The sequence below is a fragment of the Eleutherodactylus coqui genome, chromosome 1 (genome assembly GCF_035609145.1).
Source record: "Eleutherodactylus coqui strain aEleCoq1 chromosome 1, aEleCoq1.hap1, whole genome shotgun sequence".
Taxonomy (NCBI): Eukaryota; Metazoa; Chordata; class Amphibia; order Anura; family Eleutherodactylidae; genus Eleutherodactylus; species Eleutherodactylus coqui.
In genome coordinates, this window is record NC_089837.1 from 97,902,456 (window position 1) to 97,926,563 (window position 24,108).

At 42.4% G+C, this 24,108-nt stretch overlaps 1 protein-coding gene across 1 annotated transcript in view; it reads left to right on the top strand.

Moving 5' to 3' along the window:
- DAW1 (dynein assembly factor with WD repeats 1) overlaps positions 1 to 21,705 on the top strand; it is a 65,203-nt gene extending 43,498 nt beyond the window's left edge. The window contains exons 10-13 of the mRNA XM_066589371.1: positions 9,512 to 9,626; positions 12,729 to 12,805; positions 17,842 to 18,004; positions 21,419 to 21,705. Of these exons, the coding sequence (XP_066445468.1) occupies positions 9,512 to 9,626; positions 12,729 to 12,805; positions 17,842 to 18,004; positions 21,419 to 21,453 (390 nt within the window). The 3' untranslated portion in view covers positions 21,454 to 21,705. The remainder of the gene's footprint in view (positions 1 to 9,511; positions 9,627 to 12,728; positions 12,806 to 17,841; positions 18,005 to 21,418) is intronic.
- The last annotated feature ends 2,403 nt before the right edge of the window (positions 21,706 to 24,108 follow it).

Here is a 24,108-nt window from a genome sequence, read left to right on the forward strand (position 1 = left end):
ATGTTTTTAAACTTCTCCCATTTGTCGCCTGTGCTGTTATTTTTGAGGACATTGTCCCATTTAATGTTTCTGAGAGTAATACTGAGCTGATCAAATTTTGCTTTGCTACAGTTTAGTTGTTTTTGCTCCCTGATAAGGCTTCCTATTGAATGACATCTGGAAATTAATTATATTGTGGTCACTATTTCCCACCCCCGTGATTCTGTCCGGTCTTTTGGTTAATAATATCAGAAGGGCCTCCGTCTAGTTGGCTCCCGTGGAAGTTCAGTCACTGGAGAAGAATTTTTAAAATTTACTAACTTTATTAAAAAAAATTAAAATCAAAATGAACAGAACAAAACATATATTGCTTAAAGAGGTATTAGGGAAAGCCCTTCACTCTATAATCAAGACAAGTCTCTTATCAATGACCCCGCTATCTAATGGATGTTTGGTGAAAGAATCCCAGTTTCATCTTGAAAAAATGCATGGGATGACAACCTTCCATTGTTAAAAAGATGCGGTTATTCAATTGAGTGGGGTTTCACCTTCCTCCTGCTGATAGGCAAATTAGGGAGTTCCCCTCATTGGGGGCTCCAAGATAAACCAAAAAATTCCAGATAGAGAATAAGGTATTGTGCATGTTACAAAACCACAAAACTGTACCCTAAAGACTCAAATAAAATCCTCCATCAAAAAGGGGGGGGGGGGGGTTGATTAAGAGCACAGTGTTTTAACTTCTTAGGTCCTTATTTCATGTATTCCTTTATTCATGTGTGATAGCCATGATTAATCACCACTATTCCCCTAAGAGTATGAAAGGGGTAGGAAAGGGTTCAATGGAAGTGAGGACCATCTATAAGGGCCAGAGACTATTATTTTCAAGATAGAATGGATGTTATTCCAATTGAAATACCAGTGCTCCCGTGAAAGTTGGGTACGGTAGTTATCTTTAATTGTTCTCAAGAACTTATCACCCTTGTGAGATCGGCAAGTTTCATCTTCCCATAATATATCCGGATAATTAAAATCCACCATAATAATTACTTAATTGCAGTTTGACACCTCTTCTATTTGTCTTAGTATACGTTTTCAGCTTCTTCTGTTATTTTTGGTGGCCCATAGAAAACTCAGGATTTTATTAGTTTTGCCTCCCTGCATTTCTAAAAAGATTCCATATGTTCATCTGCACATGCGCCTGCCGGCAAAATGCTGGATGCATGCGCAGAAGCAGGGGAGGGCCTGGAAAATTTAAAATCTTCTTAGTTTTGGCTACCTAGGCAGTCATAAGTCTAGAGCAGTGACCGGAGGCCCCAGTGAGTGGTCTCCGGTCACATGATTGCCGTTACATAAAAGTAAAAAAAAAAACGTAAAAAGTTAGTTTCATCTCTCTTCATTGATTCGATTAGTGAGGGGATATAAAACTTCTTACTTGAGGCTTCTAGATTTGTCCCCCGACACAATTATCCTCCACGGACCTTCCCTGGCATTTGCACATGCGCCCGGCGGAAAATGTCGGACGCATGTGCAAAAGCTGGGGAGGACCCAAAAAATTTAAAGACCCCTTGCTCCCAGCTACCAGCCATGAGCCTGGAGTTTTCACCAGGGGCTGCAGTAGCTGGGGAGGTTCCCGGGAAATTTAAAATATGCTTGCTCCCGGTGAGTGGTCCCTAGTCAAGTGATCGCCGTTATCCAATGGTATAAAAAGGTAGATTGCTAGCTATAATGCCTATGTAATTTACAAAAAGTCCAAGGGAATGCTCAACTTCCTGCAGTTTCAGAAGCAGCTTGTTGAGCTCCTTCTGTTTGAGACCCCCTTACCTCAGCAAGCTTACGAGTCTGAGGAGGTACGAAGGCTCACAGAGCATCACTTTTTACACCCCATCCCTGCCACTGAGGTCGAGAAATAACCCCTCAAAAAGTGTTGGGTTTGCAGCAAGAGTGGGAGGAGGAGGGATACCCTGTTTTATTGCCCTATGTGCCCATCCCAATTAGGCCTCTGTAATTACACCTGTTTTGAGACATACCACACAGGTTTATATTATTGCATTTATCTAAGATTTAGGGAATGCCAAAAAAGGCAGGGGGAATTCCTTTCAAGGAGTACTTATTTTTTCTTCCTGCACAAGTGTGCCATGGGGCCTGGAATTTATTCAGTTGTGCCATGAAAGCCAATAGGTGTTCCCTCCATTATATAGGTGTTCCCTCCATTATAGGCCTAGCCATGTGCCCTGTAAGCAGATTGGGGCTACAATGGGGGTGTTGCTGAACACAGAAGAACCAGTGCTATAGAATTAGTGGTGTGTCTCACCAGTTTCTCCTGCTTAAAGCAAATAAAACTGTCATGAAATTGGCATATTTGTGAAAAAAATAACATTTTATTTATTTTTCATCTGCTTTTTAATAATCTTTGCAAAAAACTGTGGGGTAAAAATGCTCAGTACACACCTAGATAAATGGGTAAGGGTAAGAAATTGGTGCATTTTATTGTTTTGGTAGCTTGATGGCTTTACAAGTGAGCAGTGGGGCCTGGAATTTATTCAGTTGTTTACTGAAAATCAAAGGGTTTTCCCAGCATTACTGGCCTAGCCATGTGTCCAGTAAGCAGATTGGGGATCCAATGGCTATATTTCTAAACATAGGACAAATTGGGGTTTTTACTTTGGGGTGAAAGTCTTTATTCATATGTGTGCTGTACAAAAAAACTGTTTTTAAAATGACACAATTGCCAAACAATCTGATAATCGTAATTTTTTCATTATACTTTACTTAGATTTATTTAATCACTGTGGGGTCAGAATACATAGTACACCCCTAGATGAATTTGTAAAGGGGTCCAGTTCTCAAAATGGGATCATTTCTGGGGGTTTTCCATTGTTTTGGCTGCTCAAGGGCTCTACAAGTGTGCAATGGGGCCTGAATTACCTTCAAGCTAATTTTCTGTTCTGAAAGCCACTGGCTGCTTCTTTCGTTTTGGGTCCCATTGTCCATACAGACATACGATTAGGGCCACAATTGGTATGTTTCTGAACACAGAACAAACAGTGGTATCAATTTTGGGGTGCAAATCCTCATTTTTAGGTGCGCTATAAAAAAAAACTGCCTTTAAAATGACATACAGATGCTTCCCTACTTGCGAACAGGTTCCGTTCCAGGAACCTGTTCGCAAGTCCATTTGTTTGCAAGTCCGAACAAATGTTTGTATGGAGCAGGATCGCGGGTGGATCCCACTCCATACAACGTCGGGTGCAGGCTGTTCTTACAGCGGACACCCGGCGGCTGCAGTTCCGACGAGCCGCGCTGCTCGTCGGAACTGTTAACACTTTAAATACCGCTGCCAGAGCAGTATTTAAAGTGTTAACAGTTCGGACGAGCTGCGCAGCTCGTAGCAACTGCTGCTGCCAGGTGCCAGCTGTAAGAAACAGCCGGCACCTGACGTTCAGGGGGCTTGTACAATGTCTCGCAATAAGATCGCAGGACGCTGTGTGGTTGCTAGGTGGCCGGGGACCTCCTGAAGGGCCTCGGGGCTGCCTATGCAGAGTGCCCATCAAGCGCACGGCTTGATAGGCGCTCTGCATAGGCAGCCCTAAGGCCCCTCAGAAGGCCTCAGGCTGCCTAGCAACCGCACAGTGTCCCGCGATCTGACCGGACAGGCTTCTATCAGGCTTGATAGAAGCCTGTCCAGTGCCTGCTCAGTATGATGAAATGCCATGTCTGTGTACCTCTTGTAGCATTTCTAGGCATTTTTAAGTGCGAACCAATCCCATCCATGTCTGTGCCTTGTCATAAGTATGTATGTTATAAGTGTGTATAAATATCCATGCCTCTTCAGATCCAATCCATTTAGCCTGAAGAAGAACCCTGCGTTGGTTCGCAAGCTCGCTATTATTACATCATGTATTTTTGTTAGCCAGTAAAAGGTATCATATCTACAAGATTACGTCATTTCTCTTGCTGGGAACAATCACATTTTGTATCTCCTGTAATGTTGGAGAGATTTGACATATAACCTGTTACCACGATGATATAAAATTTTATTTTTTTCTCTTATTATTTGCATTAACTCCTGAAAAAAAACTTGTGGGGTCAAAATACTCATGACACTCCTCAGTGAATACATTAAGGGGTATTTTTTTTAAAAAAGGGGTCATTTGTGGGGGTATCTATTATTCTGACACATATGAGCCTTTGCAATCTTGGAAAACATTTTGAGGAAAACAAAATATTCCTCAAAAAGTTAATAATTAATTTTAAATTTGTACATCTTCTAAATGGTTAAAAAAACATAAAGGTTTTTCAAGTGTGCTTCCAGAATAAAGTAAACAGATGAAAATAAATATATATCTCATTATTAATTTGTGCAGTATGTTTGCACATATTTGATATATTGCAGTTGAAAATGTGAAAAGATGACAATTAAAAAAAAATTCCCAATTGTGGCGCTTTTAATAAATATACACAAATTCTATTGGTCTATTTTAACCACCTAAATGAAGTACAATATGTGGTAAAAAAAACAATGGCAGAATCAGGGTGACTACCCACTACAGTTTTTTTTAATTGCGAAATTCGCAGCGTTTTTTCTTCTGCAGGGGTCTATTGGACTTGTAATGTTAAAATCGCGATTGTGCAAAATCATGATTTTAACATTACAGGTCCCATAGACTCCTGCAGAAGAAAAAACGCTGCGAATTTCGCAGTGAAAAAAAAACTGTAGTGGGTAGTCACACTCACTTGGATATGCAAAACTTTTACAGAGTTATTCTATGTTAAATTGACACATGTCAGATTTCCAAAGTTTGGCCTGGTCATTAAGGCGCAAACAGGCTTGGTCACTAAGGGATTCATAAAATGTATTACCTGAGTAATAATAGTTATTGAGATTCAATCACAGTTAGAGTTGAGCGAACATACTCTGCCGAGCTTGATGCTCGTTCGAATATTAGCGTACTCGATGGTGCTCGTTACTGGAACGAGCATCAAGCCGTGTTCGACCCTGCCCCAGTTTTTGGCTCCTCCCCACTGTGACGTGCCTGTTTTGGCCCCGCCGCAACGCAGCACGCGTCATTGGCAATTTCTTTGTCTGGCAGGCGGGGAAGGGAGAGAGAGAGACAGACGAACCAACCTAGGGAAAAGAATAAAAACTCGGCTCCCGGCGTCCCACATACAAAAATGCTTGAGTCTCCCATTGTAGTCAGTGGGGTTCGTTACTCGAGTAGAGCTCTCGAATTTTACAAAAAGCTCGACTCGAATAATGTGGACTCGAGCATTTGGGTGCTCGCTCATCTCTAATCACAGTTCAAGCAGAAACTTGATTTTGAAGTTCTGGTAGAATTTGTAAACTTATTAACACTACTTTAAGCAATATCATGAGATATTCAAGTTCACTTAATTCACTGAAGATGCAATTTAAGTCTGTTTACAGCTCTAACAGAACAGGGCTGAAGATTGGAAATTCTAATTATGGTTTCAGTCTATAGTAGTAATAATAACTGTACTGACTACAGTGCTGGTGATAATGGCAATTTATGATTTGCAATGACAAGGCTGCCATGAAGGAAGTTAATTTCACGTGATAGAAGTGGAATTTAATACCGTATGTACCAGTAATATATATTTTAGTGCGATTTCTATGGGGTTTATTTTACTTGAAGGGGTTCTCCAGAACTTTTACTGTTGATGTTAGGATAGAAGGAAAGGTCATCAGTAACTGATCGGCAGGGGTCCACCGCTCAGGATACATGCTGATCTATCTGCTTCCAGCGCTGTCCACGCTGCCAACGGTGCCCAGTATCAGCTTAGCAGTGCGGATCCCGAGTGGCAGACCAATAGCCATCAACTATTAATGCCTTATAATGAGGATTAAATGCATATCAATAAAGGGGGAAAAAGGCAGAGTGCTTTTTTGGATAGCACCACTGGCAATGCGCAAAGTTATATGTAAGCAAAACATTTGCTCATCTTGACTGCTTGTACCTGATGCACAACTATCAGTATTGCAGAAATATTATGCTCGGGTTTGCAGCAATACCAGAAACAAAGAAACCTACAATGCTAAGCCAATGTAAAGAGATACAAACATGGCTCCTTGAAGGAGCGTAATTACCCGGAGGTTTGTCACTGAAAACAGCCATAGACTTATTGACACAGGACGGCTAACATGTGCACCAACCTCAACATGGCCGTTTTCAGTGATTGTTTGTTTTTATATTTCCCTTTCTGTGATATGCCCCCAGTGATTGAGATTTAAATGTCCTGAATGGCCCTCCGGCCAGCTGTTATGGTAGCCTGGGCCCTTCGGAAGGCCCCTATCACTGCCATGTATTTCTGCCTATTAAGATGTGCCTGTAGTACGTCTTTAAAAGGGTATTCTGGCGATTGAAAGTGAAAGGTAAATCCTTTATAAGACAATAACATGTTATTTTGCAATATAATCTTGTTTTACAAAGCCACAGAGATATTACTCTACCTTTGGTCTCCCCCTACTTAATTCTCTATCGGTATCCAATGGTCACAACCTGTATGGCTCCACTATCTTACTGGTCAGTGGCTTCAAATTCTGTAATGATGACACAGTTTGTACAGTTGTGAATGTGGACTGGCAATGGGGCATTGTGGGAGATGTAGTTTTTGCACTCCCTAATGGCCATTTAAATTAACAACATGGACATCTAAAGCTGGCTGGAAGGCAGCGGGGGCACAGGTTGGCAAAAAAAGGTGCTGGAGTTCAGTTTGACGATTTATGGTTCAAAAGTATTTTATTAAGGAACTGTAGTATACAATGAGAAAGGGTTTTACATTCAAAATATGTTTTACAGCAGAATGATACATTTCCTTTGTTCTAACTCCAGTTGGACGATTTAGATGGATGTTCGGAATAATGGCAATAAGTGGAAATATTAGGGACATTTTAAGGATTTTGCCCAGTTTGTGGAATACCCCTTTAAGAGGCAGCCTGTTAAAACCAGTATAATGCAATATCATAGTATTGCATTATGCTGTATAAGTGATTTAAATAATCAGAAGTTCAAGTCTCCCAAATGAAGCAATAAAAAAAGTTAAAAGACTAAGTAAAATAAGGATTTTGTAATTATTATAAAAATGTATTACAAGTTTAAAAAAAAAGTATTTTACCAGTTGTCGCATCAACCATATAAAAACATTTAAAAGCATCTAAAAATTAGTATTGTTACATCTGTAAAGGTCCAGCTCATTAAAATATCACATTATTAATAGAAAATAAAACAAAATGTCAGAACTGTGCTTTTTTGGTCACTCCATCTCCAAGAAAGATTGAATGAAAAGCTTTTCAATATGTTCCCCAACATGGTGCCAATACAAATGACAGGTCACCCCGCAAAAATGAACCCTCACACAGTCCTGCTGACAGAAAAATAAAAAATGTTTTAGGGGTCCAAAAATGGTGCCAAAAGCTATTCATTTTATTTTTTAAGGCATTTTTAAAGCATTAATATATAAAAGAAACCTATATAATTTTGGTCTTGCTGTAATTGTACGGACACACAGAATAAAGACAACATGTCATTTTTACGGCATGAATGCCGTCAAAATACCCCTCCTCCCTAATGCTGCAATGGCATTTTTTTCCCATTTCGCCCCACTTGGAAATTTTTTAAAGCTCTTCCAATACATTATATGGTATGTTAAATGCTATCATTGAAAAATACAACTCATCCCACCGAAAACAAACCCCCGAGTACATATGTCACCCGAAAAATAAAAGTTCTGATTTTTTGAAACTGGGCATACCAGAACTGTGGAATGTGACCTGGAAACATCAACGACACTTGGTCATGAAAGAATTTAGGAAGCCCTCTGGGTAAAAAAATAGTTTGGTAATGAGGTAAATAGCTATACTGTTACTTTCCTTAGTGATCTTCCTGAAATATCAGTTACGTTCTAGTACTTCACTTACACCATGTGAACCATACTATGACTCTCTAAATCATACAGCACCTTCAGTTCAGAGAGGAAATTAAACAAAATAGTTTTGTCCTGCTGAGAGAGTACAACAGGGGCCTGGACACCTTTCTTGAGTGTTACAATATTATATGTTACAGTCACTAATTATGTCAGAAGGCTGGCTGATCTGGGGATTATTCCAATTGTCAGAGTGAAGTCAGGAAGGAAAATGAAGAATATTAGCTCCTGTCTCATTGGGTTTTTTGCCTTCCTCTGGATCAACATTGGGGGGTAATAGGCTGAACTAGATGAACATATGTCTTTTTTCCAGCCTAACATACTATGTTACTGTTGTTAGCCATGGAACAAAACGTGTTCATTCTCAGTAAGAGAAGCAAAGTAATTTTGAAGATATGATGCAGTTAAATTGACTAATGAAAAGAAATGATGTTACCTCAAGCTTCCAAAACTAATTGGAAGCACTTGTGATTTTTTTTTTTTTCACACATGAAAAATGCATGTGAAAATGCCAAGTACAGAGATGCGACACGTTTTTTAAGCTAGTACGCATTGTTCTTGAATCCAGAATTGGAATTTTACAAGTACGATATTGGTTCGAGTTTCTCAGACTGAGGCCTCATTCACACGAACGTGTGGGGGTGTGTACATAGGAGAGCACAAAACCAGCGCGCCTCTATAAGTGCAAAAACACGTGTTAATGCAGCTCCGTGCAGGACGCTGAAAGACAACGATGAGTGATGGTTTACCGAAAACTGTACAATGTCAGTGCAGTTACACACAATGATTATCACTCAAAAGACGGCTAAGAGTGTTTTTTGAGCGATAATCGTTGAGTCTAAATGGACCTTAAGTTGCAAAGAATGGGATAATAAATGCTTAACACGTTCCTGCCACAGGACGTAAGTTTATGTCCTAGCTGCAGCAGGAGCCAGCTGTGATTGACAACTGATCTCTCGCTTCAATAAGCGGGATCGGTAAGAACACCGATTCCCGCTTTAAGCCACTTAAATGCCACGATCAATGTTAATCGCGGAGCGTAAAGGATTTACAGAGAAGGGACACTCCCTCTATGATGTCATTGGCCCGCCACAATGTAATCGCCGACAGCCGATGGGTTGCCATGACCTTTGATCAAAATGGATTATCATAGCAATAATGGGATCACAGGTTCCCCTGCAGGGACGTAAAAAAAATAAATAGCAATGGTCAAGAAAATATCATAGTATTGTCGCATCAATAACCACCTGTAAAATAAATTAAGGAAAACTGAGTCAAAAAGTTTTTATTTGTTCATTTTGCCTCCCAAAAAAGGCAGTAAAAGTAATCAAAAAAACTATATGTACCCCAAAATGGTACTAATAAAACTACAGCTCGCCACTCACAAAATAAGCCCTCGTAAGGCCATGTTGATAGGTAAATGAAAAAGTTATGACTTTTGGAAAGGGCAGATAAAAATGCCCCCCCAAAAAGATATGTATTTAAGACCAAAAAAGTAACTAAATGAGTCCTTTTCTGTGACTGGTAAGCTTTTACTTTGGAAAGTTTTTTTAAATATATTTTTGCAGCTTAGTTTCTGTTTCTTTTATAGCTGTGGGATGCACTGAGTGGGAAATGTGTGGCCACCCTGACCGGCCATGAGGATGAGGTCTTGGATGTTGCATTTGACTCCACGGGACAGCTGGTTGCCACCGCCTCCGCTGATGGTAAGGTCTGCTCAATGCAGTGGGCACTTTTTATGCTTTAAACAAGGGCCTAAAAGAAAACAAATCTGCTAACCAGAAGGATCTTTTCTCCTGCAAGCTCCATCTGTGCAAGCTTTAATTGCCCCCCATTAAAAAGTATGTATAATCCCTGTGTGTCAGTCTTCTGCCCTGGAGAATCCTTTTATATATCTGAAGTACTTTTAATGTCAAAAATGAAGGCGCTTTGGGCTTGTCATCCACTACCTATTACTACAGTACAGTATATGGATGCTATTACATGTTAGCCGCTAGCACTTGTGTTTTCCCAACATTGTCAGGCACCACCTGTGAGTGCAAGTGCTATCCAGCAATTAGCGCTGTTACAGCTTGTTAATAGCACCGATTGTCAGGCGGCACCTGCAATCACAGATGCCGGCTATTGCCTGGAAAACACATGCACTAGTGGCTGACGCAAGTGCTCATGTAATAGTACACTTAGGGCACCTTCACACTGTCAAGAAAGTCGTGCGAGATTTGTGCACAAACCTCACACAAATATGAAGCCCATTCTTTTGAATGGGTTCATTCACATTTGCGACGTTTTCCTGCAGCATGTCCGTTCTTTTTCAGATATTGCCCATTGTTCTCAATAGGGCTGGCGGCAGTACTGACAGCCCCATTGCAAGCAATAGGGGAAGATCACGATCCTTTGCCGCTACTGTGACAGCTGGGGATTGCTTCATCCCTGCAGTGATGCGAAGCTATCATATCCAGGGGTTACCACATCTCTTCAATGGGTCTGGATCCACTGAAAACAGTGAGAGAACATTGCAGTCTCCTGTCGCGGCTGTGACAGCCGTGGCGGGGTTGAAGAGAACCCCCACAGGGATGCGAGACTGTTTCTATGTGAAAACGCCTTCCATCCAGGGGTTTTCAGACAGATTGCGAGGAGATATTGGGCCGTGAATCACTGCCTGATATTGCCCCTAGAGTGCATTTCCATGTAACGGGTACCGAATTGCAGTGGTGATTCCACCCAGCCAAAGCCACCAGGGTCGGCAAGGTCGCACTCTCATTTAGAAAACTATATAAAATTGGTATCACCATAATTGTAAAGACCCATAGAACAAAGGTGATGTCATTTTTACTGCACTGTGAATGTTGTAAAAACTAAATTCCCCCAAAATGCTGCAATTGCATTTTTAAAAAAAATTTCTCCCCACTTGAAAATATTTTAAAGTTTTTCCATACATTGTAAGGTACATTAAACAATACCATAAAAAAAAAACTTGTCCCACAAAAAACAAGCCCTCAAACAGCTATGTCAATAGAGAAATAAAAGTGGTATGGTTTTTGGAATGCTGGGATGAAACGAGAAAACAAAATATCTCTGGTCCTAAACTCCTTCTTGGTCATTCAGCTATACAGTATTACTATTGGCTGGTAGGTTGGCCTGACTGTGAACTTTGTGACTGCAGAAGAATATACGAAGTTCTGGGAAACTGATGCACCAGTCTGCAAACAAATTCTCTATGATCTATGTACAGGTTAATTAAGTTCTATAACTTCTAAGGACAAGCTAGAAATATACCCGATACCTGCAGCCGGAGCAGCACTCTTATCTCACTGCACCAGGATGCACTTTGTCTAACATAGATCACTATAAAAACAAGGTCACAAACTGGAGCGTTCCAGGAAATGCTGCGTAGGAAGAGGCTGTGTTATAACGCTCTATATGATACATGGATTTAATTGCTGCTTGTGGTGTTCGATTTTTACCTGCCTACTGTACATGTGGAAGTCAGTATGAATAAGTATGAACAGTATAAGGGCTTCTACCCACTTGTTAAAGCACATCGCAAGTTTGTGCTTTGCGATAGGTGGCACTGCAGAGGTATTGTTCCATCTTTCCATCTTTTTAAACTTTGCTATAGCTCTTAAGGCCCTTTTACATGCAAAGATAGTCTTCCAAATTACTGAAAGATTGAAAAGTGTAGCGATCTATTTGCAAAAAGTGTTAATGGCCATTAACACGTTATCATCTTTATTCGCATGTAAAAGGGCCTCCAGCAACTCTTTGCAGAGCCTAGCTTGTGTTTAAACACATGCCCAGCTGTTCAAGCAGCTGCCAGAACATTCCGTTGTTCTCTCATGGCTGCTGGCAGATTGCATTGTTCTTTTCCTGGCTAGTGTAAACATGCCCTGGATTGAACAGCATGCGGTCTATTGAGAGATAAATTTCTTTGCTTTATCTCTCAGTGGCTGAACGATGGATGTTCAAACAAAAAGTGCACGATGCCCGCGTTTACATGTAACGATTATCACTCATTTTTGGGCATTTGAACGAAATTTGAGCGCTAATCATTGTGTGTAAAATGGCCTTTAGGCTCAGTTTTAATCAGTGTTAGGGCTTCAGTCATAATTCCTTCTCTCTCTTCTGTTTCGGAGCAGGGAAATGGAATTAGAATGGAAATAAACTGATCCGTTTTTTCCCCATTGATTTCAGCTTTCCATTCACTTCCATTCAGTTTGGTTTTGTTTTTTTTGTATTTTTTTTTTAAAGGAACCGATATCGCAGCCTGAAGCGCTATTTGTTCCATTTAGAAAAACTGAAACCAGACGGAATGGAAGCAATCTGAAAGCTTTTTTTTTTTTTTAAACCCCATTGAAATCAATGGTGGAAAAAAACCGGATTGATTTATTTAACTTTTAACTTTGTTTCTCTGCTCCAAAAATGGAGCAAAGGAACGGACTAATGTCTGAAGCCCTAACTGTGCCTAAATGGCAACATTGTGAGTGTATGAATCCCGCTGCAATCATGCACCGTGTGAAAAGCATGATTTATGGTCAGTCCTCTGCACTTACTGTATCTACCCCTGTCTGAGTCAAGTGCTTCTCCAATGTTTATATGCTGGTTACATACAATTTCCGGCACTTTGCTGATAACGGGACCAAGAAAGCTTTCCCAGGGATTAATTTGTTCCGTTGATCTTTCACTAAAGGCTAGGATTATTTGATACAATCGTCACCATTGAAAAGAGTGCCATGTGTGTTTATTAGTCTTAACACAATATGCTTTGGTCCGTATGCTAAATTTTTATCTGATATTTCTGCTTTTAACAGGAACAGCGAGAGTTTACAATGCAGCGAGCAGGAAGTGCTTAGCCAAATTAGAGGGACATGATGGAGACATTTCCAAGGTAAATTTGCTTTTTCATCATCACTTAAAGTCAATCTCTGACTAATAAAACGGCCATTGAGTTCTTATCAAGGTTAGGCAGGGTTCACATAGTGATTCTGTATGCGGCCAGCCTTTCCATCCTGGGCTTATGTCTGGACCATAGGGTTTCATTAGTAAAAAAACGACTTTGCTTTTCGTTTTATTCAGGTTTATGTTCCTTTCATACTATGCTATTCTGTCCAGCAACTTGCACCTTTTGGCCCTTATTTGACTAATGAAAGCCTATAGGAACTCTGGGACGGAAAGGCTGGATGCACACAGAAATGCTATGTGAACCCAGCCATCAGGTTGATCTCTAACCCCCTTCTTAAAGGGGTTATCCCTAAATAGACTTTTATCATCTATCCACAGGATAGGTGATAAGTCTGATGGGTAGAGGCCACACAGCTGAGACCACCACTGATCTTGATTGGTACTTTGTCCCTCTTTTCTCTTCACTCGCTGCACTCCTTCTCTTAGTGAGAGAAAGATTGAATTGAGCAGCTGTCGACATTCATTTTAATAGGGCTGATGGAAATAGCCAAGCCAAGTTTTGTTACAACTCCTTTAATAGGGTAAGATTAAGATTAGATGGCTGGGGGTCTGACTTCCAGAATCTTCACCAATTCCTGGAATAGAGTAGCAGCCTACATGCTGAGTCACTGCTCCATACAACTCCTCAGCAATATGACCGTCCTAGTAGGGAGAGACCAGGGTACCGCATTCAACTTTACATGAGGTTCAGAAACCACCGAGTAAGACACAGGTCTTCTATAGGTTAGTAATGGGTCACCCATTGATCCGAGTCACCCATTGATAACTTTTTCTGCTCAGGGCTCTCAATGTATACCTCTGATGGATGCTACCAATGTATGCAGCTTTATTTCATACAGCTACATATGTCGCCAATAGGCCGATGTTGTAAAAAAACACTTACTGAACAGTATACATTTTTGCAATGCCGAGTGGTGTAGGAGTGCTATCCTATACAGCAAAACTCAAAGGGAAGTGGATATGTTTGGCATATGTTTCCCATCACATACACTAATCATAAAGTGTGAATAGACCAGAATCCTGGACAACCCCTTTAACTCCTAATAACACTATGCACCACTGATTTAGTAATTAGACTGCAAGCACTGAGTGTGAAATTGTCTTGCTGATATGTTGGTTTTCTGAAAGACTCATAATACTGATGACAAAGTATATGTTCTTCAATTACCATGAAGAATGTTTAAAGGGAACCTGTCACCTCCAAACAGCACCATAAACTAAGTCATGGTGCTGTACATAGAGGGGAATGGGAGCTGGGGGGATGTATGTTTTTATACTCGCTGGTTCTCCCAAGCTTGCGCGGTCCCCCCAGTGAAGTTGGGGCATGGTTTACGAATCTGACTCTCTTCAGACTGCTGTGTGCACGCTTTGCTATAGAAGTCTATGAGAGAACGCAAGCGCAGCAGTCTGAAAAGACTCAGATTTCATGCCACGCATGGACTTCACCAGGGAACAGCACAGAATTGGAAGAGTAGGTGAATATAAAAATTACATCCGCTGGCTCCCCGTAGCTTGTTTTATCGTGCTGTTCGGAGGTGACATGTTCCCTTTAATAGGGTTGCCCAGAAAAACATGGTAGCCTTCTTCCAGAAACTGCACCAGACCTATTCAGAAGTTGTGTGGGGATTGTAGCTTCAATCACTTCAATGTGGTCTAACTGCAATACCACAAACAACCTGTGGACAGAAGTGGTGCTGCTCCTGGAAGAAGATGGCCATGTTTTCTAAATCTTTGTAACACCTTTTAAATTTGACCTGTGAAGCCGTTCTTTTTGGGATCGCAATAAGTTCTTTGTAGTTTATTACATAAGTATGTATGTAGAGCAGGGGTGGGCAATTAATTTTCCCATGGGGCCACATGAGAAATTGGAATGGTTTTAGAGGGCCAGACCAACATACGAAGGCTCCATGCACATTGCCTTAATGGGGCCGTATTCCAGCCGCCCGATTTGCGGCCAGAATACGGCCGCCATTGAAAATGAATGGTGCTGTAATACGGCGCGGTGAACACCCGGTGTTTCACCCCGTTTTACGGCGCGGCCCCCGTGTCTGCCAATGGAGAGGGGAGCGGTAAGGAGCACTCCCATCTCCTCTCCGCAGCAGCACGCCGTAGTTTCGCCTGGGTTACGAAGCCTTGTCCATTTTGTTAACTTATGTGCTGTTTAATAAAGTTATTCAAGCCTACGTCATTGGTAGAGGTGCTTGAATAAGTAAGGCCTGAATAACTATTAGCACAGCACAGAAGTGAACAAAATGGACAAGGCTTCGGAGTGCATAGTTTCGCTGCTTCCCGTTGCTGACACCGGACTCATTGGTGAGTCACCAGGACACTCTTTGCGGGCCGGTCCGAGCTATTCAGCGGGCCGGATGTGGCCCGCGGGCCGTGCTTTGCCCAGGTCTGATGTAGAGTGATATTGGCACCTCTGCAGCCTGCACGGGTTTGTTAGATGTGTTCTGGGGCAGCCGTATAACACCCGCCGATCTCACAACAGCGTTATCAATAATTCACACTGAAGGCTGATCAGTAAACGGCGCACGTCAGACAGCGCTCCTCCGCTTTCATTACTTCTAAATGAGCGTCGTGTCTGGCAGGTTCAGGGATGCCCGTGGAAGCTGCAGAGATGTATTAGTAGAAGCTTAGTCTGATTGTCCTTCATCGCTGTTTGGTGGTTTAATATGTCAAATATGCAAATTGCTCACATTTCTTTACAGCTGTAACTAAAATATTGGAGAAATACCATGGCTGAGTGTTATTACAGTTACCGCCCGTGCTATAACCCCAAAGCAATTGACATTTGCAATTCTAAATATATTCAATAGCATAACAAAAATGCTAGAGATGAGAGAGACACGAGGGAGATACAAGAGAGATGAGAGACTGATATGGGGGAGAGAAATTACCTCTACACCTTACAATCCAGAAGAAGGCGCTACAATTCTACATAGTAGCGCTCAAGTTTTTATCATTAAGGTGGCTTTACATGGGACAACTATCGTCTGAATAGTTCTTTGTAAGCACGGCCAGGAATAGACTGACAAGTGTAATATGTCCACTAGCGTCTTAGTTTCAGCTCACCTAAAATTAGTCTCTGGTTGTTTAATTAGCATCTATTGTACACAGCTAATCATTGTCTTTCAGTAACTAGCCAACAACTTTGCAGAAAGGTGTGCCCTTGTCTATTGGCCGCCTCCCACCGAACACTGATTGGCCCTTGCCTTTTTTTTAAAAAACACTTTTCCCTTCCAGTTAACCCTTTCCAATTCACTGTCTCACATCTTCTTACATTCTGGTTGAAGCTTGTACAGCTCCAGTGTCAGAAGACATTCCACAAGGTATTCTTACCGTCTATTGCCAGACTCTCTGCTGTCGGAGCCTCTCTGGCACACACACACTGGCTTTAGCCAGCAGATGGCACCATTGTATAACAGCAAAAAGAGAAAGCCTTTTAGGAAACCCTGAATCCAAAATTGGATTAGAAAGGGTTAATCCTCATTAGTTCCCAAAAACACATAAATACATGCGAGGGATCATCAACTGAACAGTCTCTGCTGGTCTTCGAAGGAAAACTCCTTGCTACAATCTCAGACTGGTATTAGTCTTTGAGGATACACTCCCTGCTGCAGTCTCTCGCTGGTTTAGTAACCAAAAGAAATGGGAATTCATTTATTGAAAATATTTATTTCTACATTTTGAAATAAATTGAAATGCAAACAAAGTTGCACAAAGCAAGATTGGGTTAATACGGAGAGTCAGGCAAGCGTGTCATGCCATTTTTCGTCAAAAATTGCTTATCACTCAGCACTACACGGGTAGGTGCGTCGTCGTGATGGAACCACCAGGCACCTGTTTGCTACAAATTGTGATGTTTTCTCCATACATCATGACGTAACCTAATCAAAACTTTCAAACAAAAACCTTGGTTGACTGTTTGACCTTCTTTTGATCCCTCTCACAGCAAAGAAACAATTGAGCATTGTTCATACGTTGTTCGTATGAATCATCCATCACAAAATAGGTAAAAAATTGAACAACGTGTGGAGCTGAACACAACCTTCCCCAACAACAACATCGACTACCGTACTGCCTCAGAAGGGTCTCACCTAGCAACAGAAGATTTACTAGTAACGATCTGCCCACTGAAAGGCGATTCTTGTTTATTTTGGGTACCCCCTTGTAATTGTCAGATCCATGTTGGACTTAACTGATGTGGATCTGACAGTTTATTTCACAGCAGAACTCTGAGGCTCAAAGGTTTAGCTTCTGTCAATGAGGCAAATCTGCATACGGAAGGCCATCTTGGTTTCTGCATGGAAGCACCAAGTGTTGACATGTGTCCCTATCCCTCAAATCCTCAGTGTCCAGAGAAATAGAGCCTATTGGGTGGTATTTACCCCCTAATATAATTCAATTGTGAAATACAATACATCATATAGGATGTGCCATCCTACAAGCAGCACTTCCATAACAAGTGCCCTTAGCATTAGATCAGGAGTGAGACGTGACTTAACGCCACTTGTGTATGTTAGTGTTACTATGTTACATTTTATTGGACTTCTGGTCCATTTACACGGTACGATGATCACTCAGAATTCGTTCAAACAAATGAATGTGAGCGACAATCGTGCAGTGTAAATGCAAAAAAAATAGCTTGCTATTCGTTCACGAGTCGTTATCGCTGACTTTCAGTCAGCATAAAAGCCATCTCTGGATAACGGGCTTCTCGTTCAGTGTAAACGCTTCACATAGAAAGTGAAGCGATGAGCAAGAAGCCCACGATCCAGAGGTGAAGTCTGTCAGTGCAAACGGTCTGCACGACCGCTAACGACCTAAGCGGTGACATCAGTGCTCATGCAGTCATTTACCTGAGTGTCTGCCCGTATAAAAGGGACATAATTACAGAGACAGTCAAGAATGTCTGTATCAGACTGCTGTATAATGCCTCCCTGTTCTTTTATATTCCAGATTTGTTTCAATGCTCAGGGTACCCGCATTTTAACAGCGAGCTCTGATAAGACGGCGCGCCTCTGGGATCCACACACAGGGCAGTGTGTTCAGGTACTGGAGGGGCACTCAGATGAGATCTTCTCCTGTGCTTTCAACTATGAAGGCAACACCATTATCACAGGTAAGAGGGTCTAGAAATCTATGCAAGTGCAATCCGTTTTTTTTTTTTATCACACCCATTGACTTGAATAGGTGATTCTCGTCTGGGAAGAAGACCAAGATGGGGACTAGCCATCCTCACTCACATGGGCATATTTTGTATGCATATTACATTTTTTACTCACGTAATACACAGTACACAGCAAATATGCATGTAACATATATATCCGCTGTGTATTTTATGCACCCTGGATTATAAGGCCCCCTTCACATGGGTGTGTTTGCGCATTCAATATGCATGAATAGAACCCACAAAAAAATACAACATCCTCTATTTTTCTGTGCATTTGCGAATCCAAAGTCCCCACAGGGAATGTGCAAGCGTGTGTGCAATACGCTAGGAGATGCGTGAAGCACTGCGCAATTGTGCAGGAAAAAGTCTAGGGAGTTCCAGATGTGTTCTAATTAGCCATTTCAATTGGTATGTCTTTGTTTGCTGCATACAAATGAGTATGTCGTGCAGGCGCAAAGCGTATAGTAAAATACACCGATGCACGTGCAAAAAAGAATCATTCATTTCATAAATACGTAGTTCTCAGCCGCGTACAAATACGCATACGCTTGTGTGAAGGGGACCTAATGGTACATAAAATGCACCAAAATAGGACATGCTGTGTTTTGTTCTCACACAGGTAATAAGCACATGTGAAAAACACAAGTCTGAATGGCCAAAACAATGCGGTTTTAGCACTGCGTATTACACGGCAAAATACTCTCAAGTGCGTGAGCCCTGAAAACCGCTCATGTCAATAGAGCAATTAAAAATCGGACTGTACTCGTACAGAAAAAACTCCCATGTGAACAAACCCTTAACCACACTCAAGTTTCCCAGTAAGAAGGCATAGACCAATAGGAAGTTATGAAATGCACTGTAAACGTTTTTCTCTTTCTTTAGGGCGCCTTCACACTGGTAAGAAAATTGCGCCAGATTTGTGAGTTGCGAGAAGCACAAGTCTCGTACAAATATGAAGCCCATTCTTTTGAATGGGCTCATTCACATTAGCCATTAGAGATGAGCGAACATACTCGTTTAGGGCGATTTTGCAACCGAGCACCGCTTTTTTCGAGTAACTGACTACTCGGGCGAAAAGATTTGGGGGGCGGCGTCGTGGAGCGGGGGGGGGGGGGGGTTGTAGCAGTAAAGAACAGGGGGGAGCTCTCTCTCTCTCCCCCCCCCCCCCGAATCTTTTCGCCCGAGTAGTCAGTTACTCGAAAAAAGCGATGCTCGATTGCGAAATCGCCCTAAACGAGTACGCTCACTCATCTCTATTAGCCATGTTTTCCTGCAGCACACCGCAATGTGATGCTATGCGGGAAACACATCGCAGCATGTCCTATCTTTCTGCGAGACCGCCAGCTCCATTGAAAACAATGGGAGAACTCTGCGATCCTCTGCCGCATCTGTGACAGCTGCGGTGGGGATTCCCTTCATCCCCGCAGTCACGTGAAAACACCTCACATCCACAGGGCTTTTACATGGCGGTAAGTGTGATTCACTGCCAGATATCGCCCTCGCCCGTGTGAAGCCCTCAGTGGCATTTTTCCTCACTGTTGTATAGGAAAAATGCATGGACCAACTTGCTGTTTGTTTGGTGTTTTTAATGTATTTTCACATTCTTTATGAGAAAAAAATGGACCTGCCAAAAACGCATGTAATTATTAAAACAGCCAGCCAAAAAGAGGCCTGTAAAAAGTGCATGAAATTCATGGCGTTTTCTTACAGGCTTCAAAATGCCCCCAAAAAGCTGTCTGAAAGAAGCCTGAACATATGTTTACATGTGTTGTTAATGCGCATTTTCTGCTGCAGATTTGCATGCCAAAAATACACAAGGAATACAATAAAGTCGAGTGGATGGGTTTTCAATAAATCTGCTGTATGCCCCTCTAGAATCAGGCCGTCCTTTTAGACAACTTTAGTGCATCATGATGTACTTGTATGTCCTGGAATGCCTTGTATTAAAGGGAACCTGCCACATCCCCATAGCTTCATGGAGGAAGTTGTGGTGCTGTTAGGGGATGTGAGAGGGAGCCAGGGATGTATTTTTTATATTTACCTGCTGCTGCAATCTAGCGCTGTCACCCTCTAAAAGGAGTTACATTTTTGTGTGCCGCCAGGACTGAAGAGTCCTGTGTGTGTTCTCTCCTATACAAGTCTATGGGAGCTCCATTCGTTTCAAATGGGGATGACAGAAATAGCGGAGTACAAGTGCATGGCTGTCTCCGGCAGCCCCATTAAAAATGATTGAAGCTGAACCATGCATGTGTGACCACTGCTCCATTCAATCTCCTCCTCACTGCAGGGGGTGTAGTAAAGCCCTGGTGAGGAGGAGGGAGGTCACCGAATGTCCCGTTTTCAGGAACGATGGGACCCCCACGATCAGACTTTTATCACCTATCCTATAGATAGGCGATTAAAAGTCAATTTTGGTTAACCCCTTAAAGGGTCAAAATAGGTCTGTTCTTAAGGGGGCTCTAACAAACGGATTTTTACTTGTATAACCTATCAATTAGATAGATTGTAAATGTAAATTAGGTGACTGCTTCTTGGCCTTTTATACACCACAAGAAATGCACGATTCCTGTTCGCCCAAATGAAGGAACTAGTGACGTCATCACCAGCTTGTTCGCACTCATGCAGCCTGCTTAGACAGGTAGATCATCCTTGAGAATCCTTCACTTCTAGTTTAGTGTTTCACATTGGTATTGCTTCATCTTCCTTATTTGCATATATCTCCCAGAGGAGCATGGGTGGCCTTATAAGTCTCCTCACTCACCTTCTAGGTGCTCTTCTCAAGAAGAGATGATACCCCTCCTGACTCACAGGCCTCTCATTAGCCAAGCCAGGATCCTACTGCACACTAATGATGGGAAAAAAAACCTGAAACAGCTGTCTGTGTATGGATCCTGGCTTGGTTTTCCATTCCCAATCATTGTTATAAAGTGCTTAAACGCAACGAGAAGTGAGCCGGCCAACGATGAGTCTTATGCCGGGTGAAACCGAACAGCGAACGAAAAGGGAACAATTCTCATTTGTTGTTCAGTCATTGGCTTCTATTTTAAGCAAACCACTATTGATCACTTCCGGTCCTTTTAACTATTTTTTGCCTAATAATCGTTCCGTCTAAACACACCATTACTTCTATGATCCCCACTGTTAGCTAAAACAAGGCGCCCCTGATCCTCTTGTACCCCAGAGAGCCGCACCAACGTTCCTATTACCATTCCAAATATAGGAATAATACACAGATGTAATCCGCTCATGTGAACGAGGCCTTGATACTTCACGATGTTACAAAGTGTACCGTCTATCCCTTTACCTGGATTATATTTTATTGTTACCAGTTGCTGTGTTACCTGACTAATGCTTTTCCTACAGGGAGCAAGGACAATACTTGCAGAATATGGCGTTAGTTCATCATCCACTCCTCACAGACTGATGGATGTAGAATGGAGAAGCCAAATGGGATGGACATAAAGAACGTCACACCAATTCACTGACACTCACACCCGCTGACCTCTCCATCAATTGCATCACCCTCAAGTTCACAAAGTGTTCCGATTAGGTTTTGTTCCTAGAATATACAGTAGCATACGTTTCAGTCTTTAATGGTTTACATAGTGCATGGATTTATTTATTAGCAGTAATAAAGATTTTTCAGGAAATTGTTAGCATTTCATCTAGAACCTACTGCAATGTATATTTGAAAGAAGTATCCTTCACCATATGCTGATAATGGGAAAGCAGTGTTCTTGATAGGACTGTACAAGCATACCTTGTTGTAGTCAGACTAAACCCCATGCCTTGCAGCAAAAGCTGCTCTCGTACTACAGTAACATTCATAGTATGCACTATTCTTTGTTATGTAATGGTCCTATGCTGGCCATCAAGGCCAGAGCTTTGGTCTCAACCCAGAGCAGAGGCAAAAGGCAAACATCCAGTGTGGACACTTCTTGAATTAATCTTTGCATTATCTTTGCGTGCATTATTCTAACACACACAGATAAGTACATTAAGGGCGGCTGCACGCGGGCGTAAGCGCATATACGATCATGATAGCGTAACATATATGCACTGTGCAGGGAGCGTGATCGCGTGCTATTGCACCTTTGTCTGCACTTTTTAATGTCCCTTTTTGCGGTGTCGGGACCACTCACATTGGCGTTTCCCCAGGCAGCTACATGTTTGAGTAGACGAGCCAGCATACTGAGTCCCAGGCATTAGTGTAGTGTGTGATTTCGTGCAGATGGGGGCCTTCAGTGCGCAATTGCGTATATTAAAAAAAAAAAGTGTGGCAGTTCCGCGCAAAATGAGCGTGGAAAAAAAAAACGTGTGAAGGAACCTATTGAAATCAATGGCTTCTATTAGCTGTGTATTCCGCGTGCAAATTTTGCGTGTGCAAATATGCCTGTGTGCAGCCGCCCTGCCTCTATTCTGTAATGTCATTGTGTGTTACTCCTGCATTGATGTAATGCAGTGACATCACCGTGTACAGTAACTATTCTGTGACATCACTGAGCGCACTAACCCTCTAGTGTGATATCAGTCCATACTCCAGAGCATCATATCTGTGCAGTGACAACACTCTTTGCCTTGACTCTTTCCCATAAGTGATGGACTCCAACGCATCAGATCACATTGCCGTATTCTCATGCCGCAAAAGCGCCCAGCCGACCAATATAGCGTTGGGCCTTTTTTACGTCAAGCCCAAAAGATAGTCCTGGAACTATCTTTTGGGCCAGAATACGTCGGCTGCTGCATGGGCTCCTATGGGGGTCAATGACAGCGTCAGGAGGTGGGAGGGAGTTTAGCAGCGTGGTTGCTAAACTCCCTCCCTCTGCTCTTCTCCCTGCTCGCAGGCTCTCCTGTGCTCTCCTCCCAGCTCCCTCTTTGCAATAGAAGGGGCCGGAGATAGGCTCTGCCCCTGTTCCGTCCCCTGTCCACAGCCAACAATGGGAGGAGGCGGGATGGGGTGGTGCTTAGCTCAGCCCCTATCCCACCCCCTCCTATTGCAAAGAGCGAGTGGGGAGCAGAGCAGAGGTGAGCCTGCGAGGGGGAGGGGAAAGAGGTGATGGCATGGTAGCCTCAGCCTATATGCGCCAGAGCCCATGCCCGTGTGAACGGGCACAAAAATGTTAGATTTGTGCGCCCGTTTAGGAGCTGTAACGCCACAGATGGTAGTGTATACCGGCCGACCATGGAAACAGCGGCTGATATACGCTCGTGGGAAAGAAGCCTAAGGCTGTGCTCACATAACTGGATTTGAATTGCGGATTCCACGAACAGAAGAAAAATCTCAGCATGCTCGTATTCTCTGCGGATGGCCTTCCTTGATGTCAATGGGGACGTCTGAACCCCAGCCCAAATGCAATTAACATTGCGCATGGGCTGCGCGTTCCCGCATCATCGCTAAGCAGGGGAATACAAACAAAAGAAAAACCTGTGCTGCGCATAAACGCATGCGAGCCTCCGCAGTCATCCACAAAAGAGGCAAGTGCCGTACACAGGTTCACCAACCAGCCTCCCGCATGCAGAATCTGACCCGGTCATGTGAGCCCAGCCTAAATTTGCCCCATTGTTTGCTGAGGTGTTGACACAAGTGGTAGCTGCAGTTTTCTGGAACTGCCTCTATATAAAACCACATTGCAACATGTGAAAGGCAACGCAACGTGCCTTGAAAATCATACAGCATATTGCCATATGTAAGCATTTTTTTCCACTCTGGCCAGCATGTAATTATCCTTTGGCCGCTTAGATACTGGCATATTTTAGCTCTTTCTTTGGTCTGTGTTTTATGAACGGAGCATTTTTGAAATAGACATCTTATGGCTGAGTGAAATCACAAAACATGCAAACACATTGAAATAGGATTCCTGAGATGGGAATACCCCTTTAAGGGAAGAAATGTGTAGAACTCAGGGTAAAACTACAACTGTATTGAGCTTCCAAATTGTTACAAAGTTTATTTTTTGGGGGGCTTTCTGCTAACTTTGGCTAATGTGTACTTTAGAAATGAGTGAATTCATTTGCAGGTGACCTGTAGGAGCAGCATGAGTTTTCTACTGCAT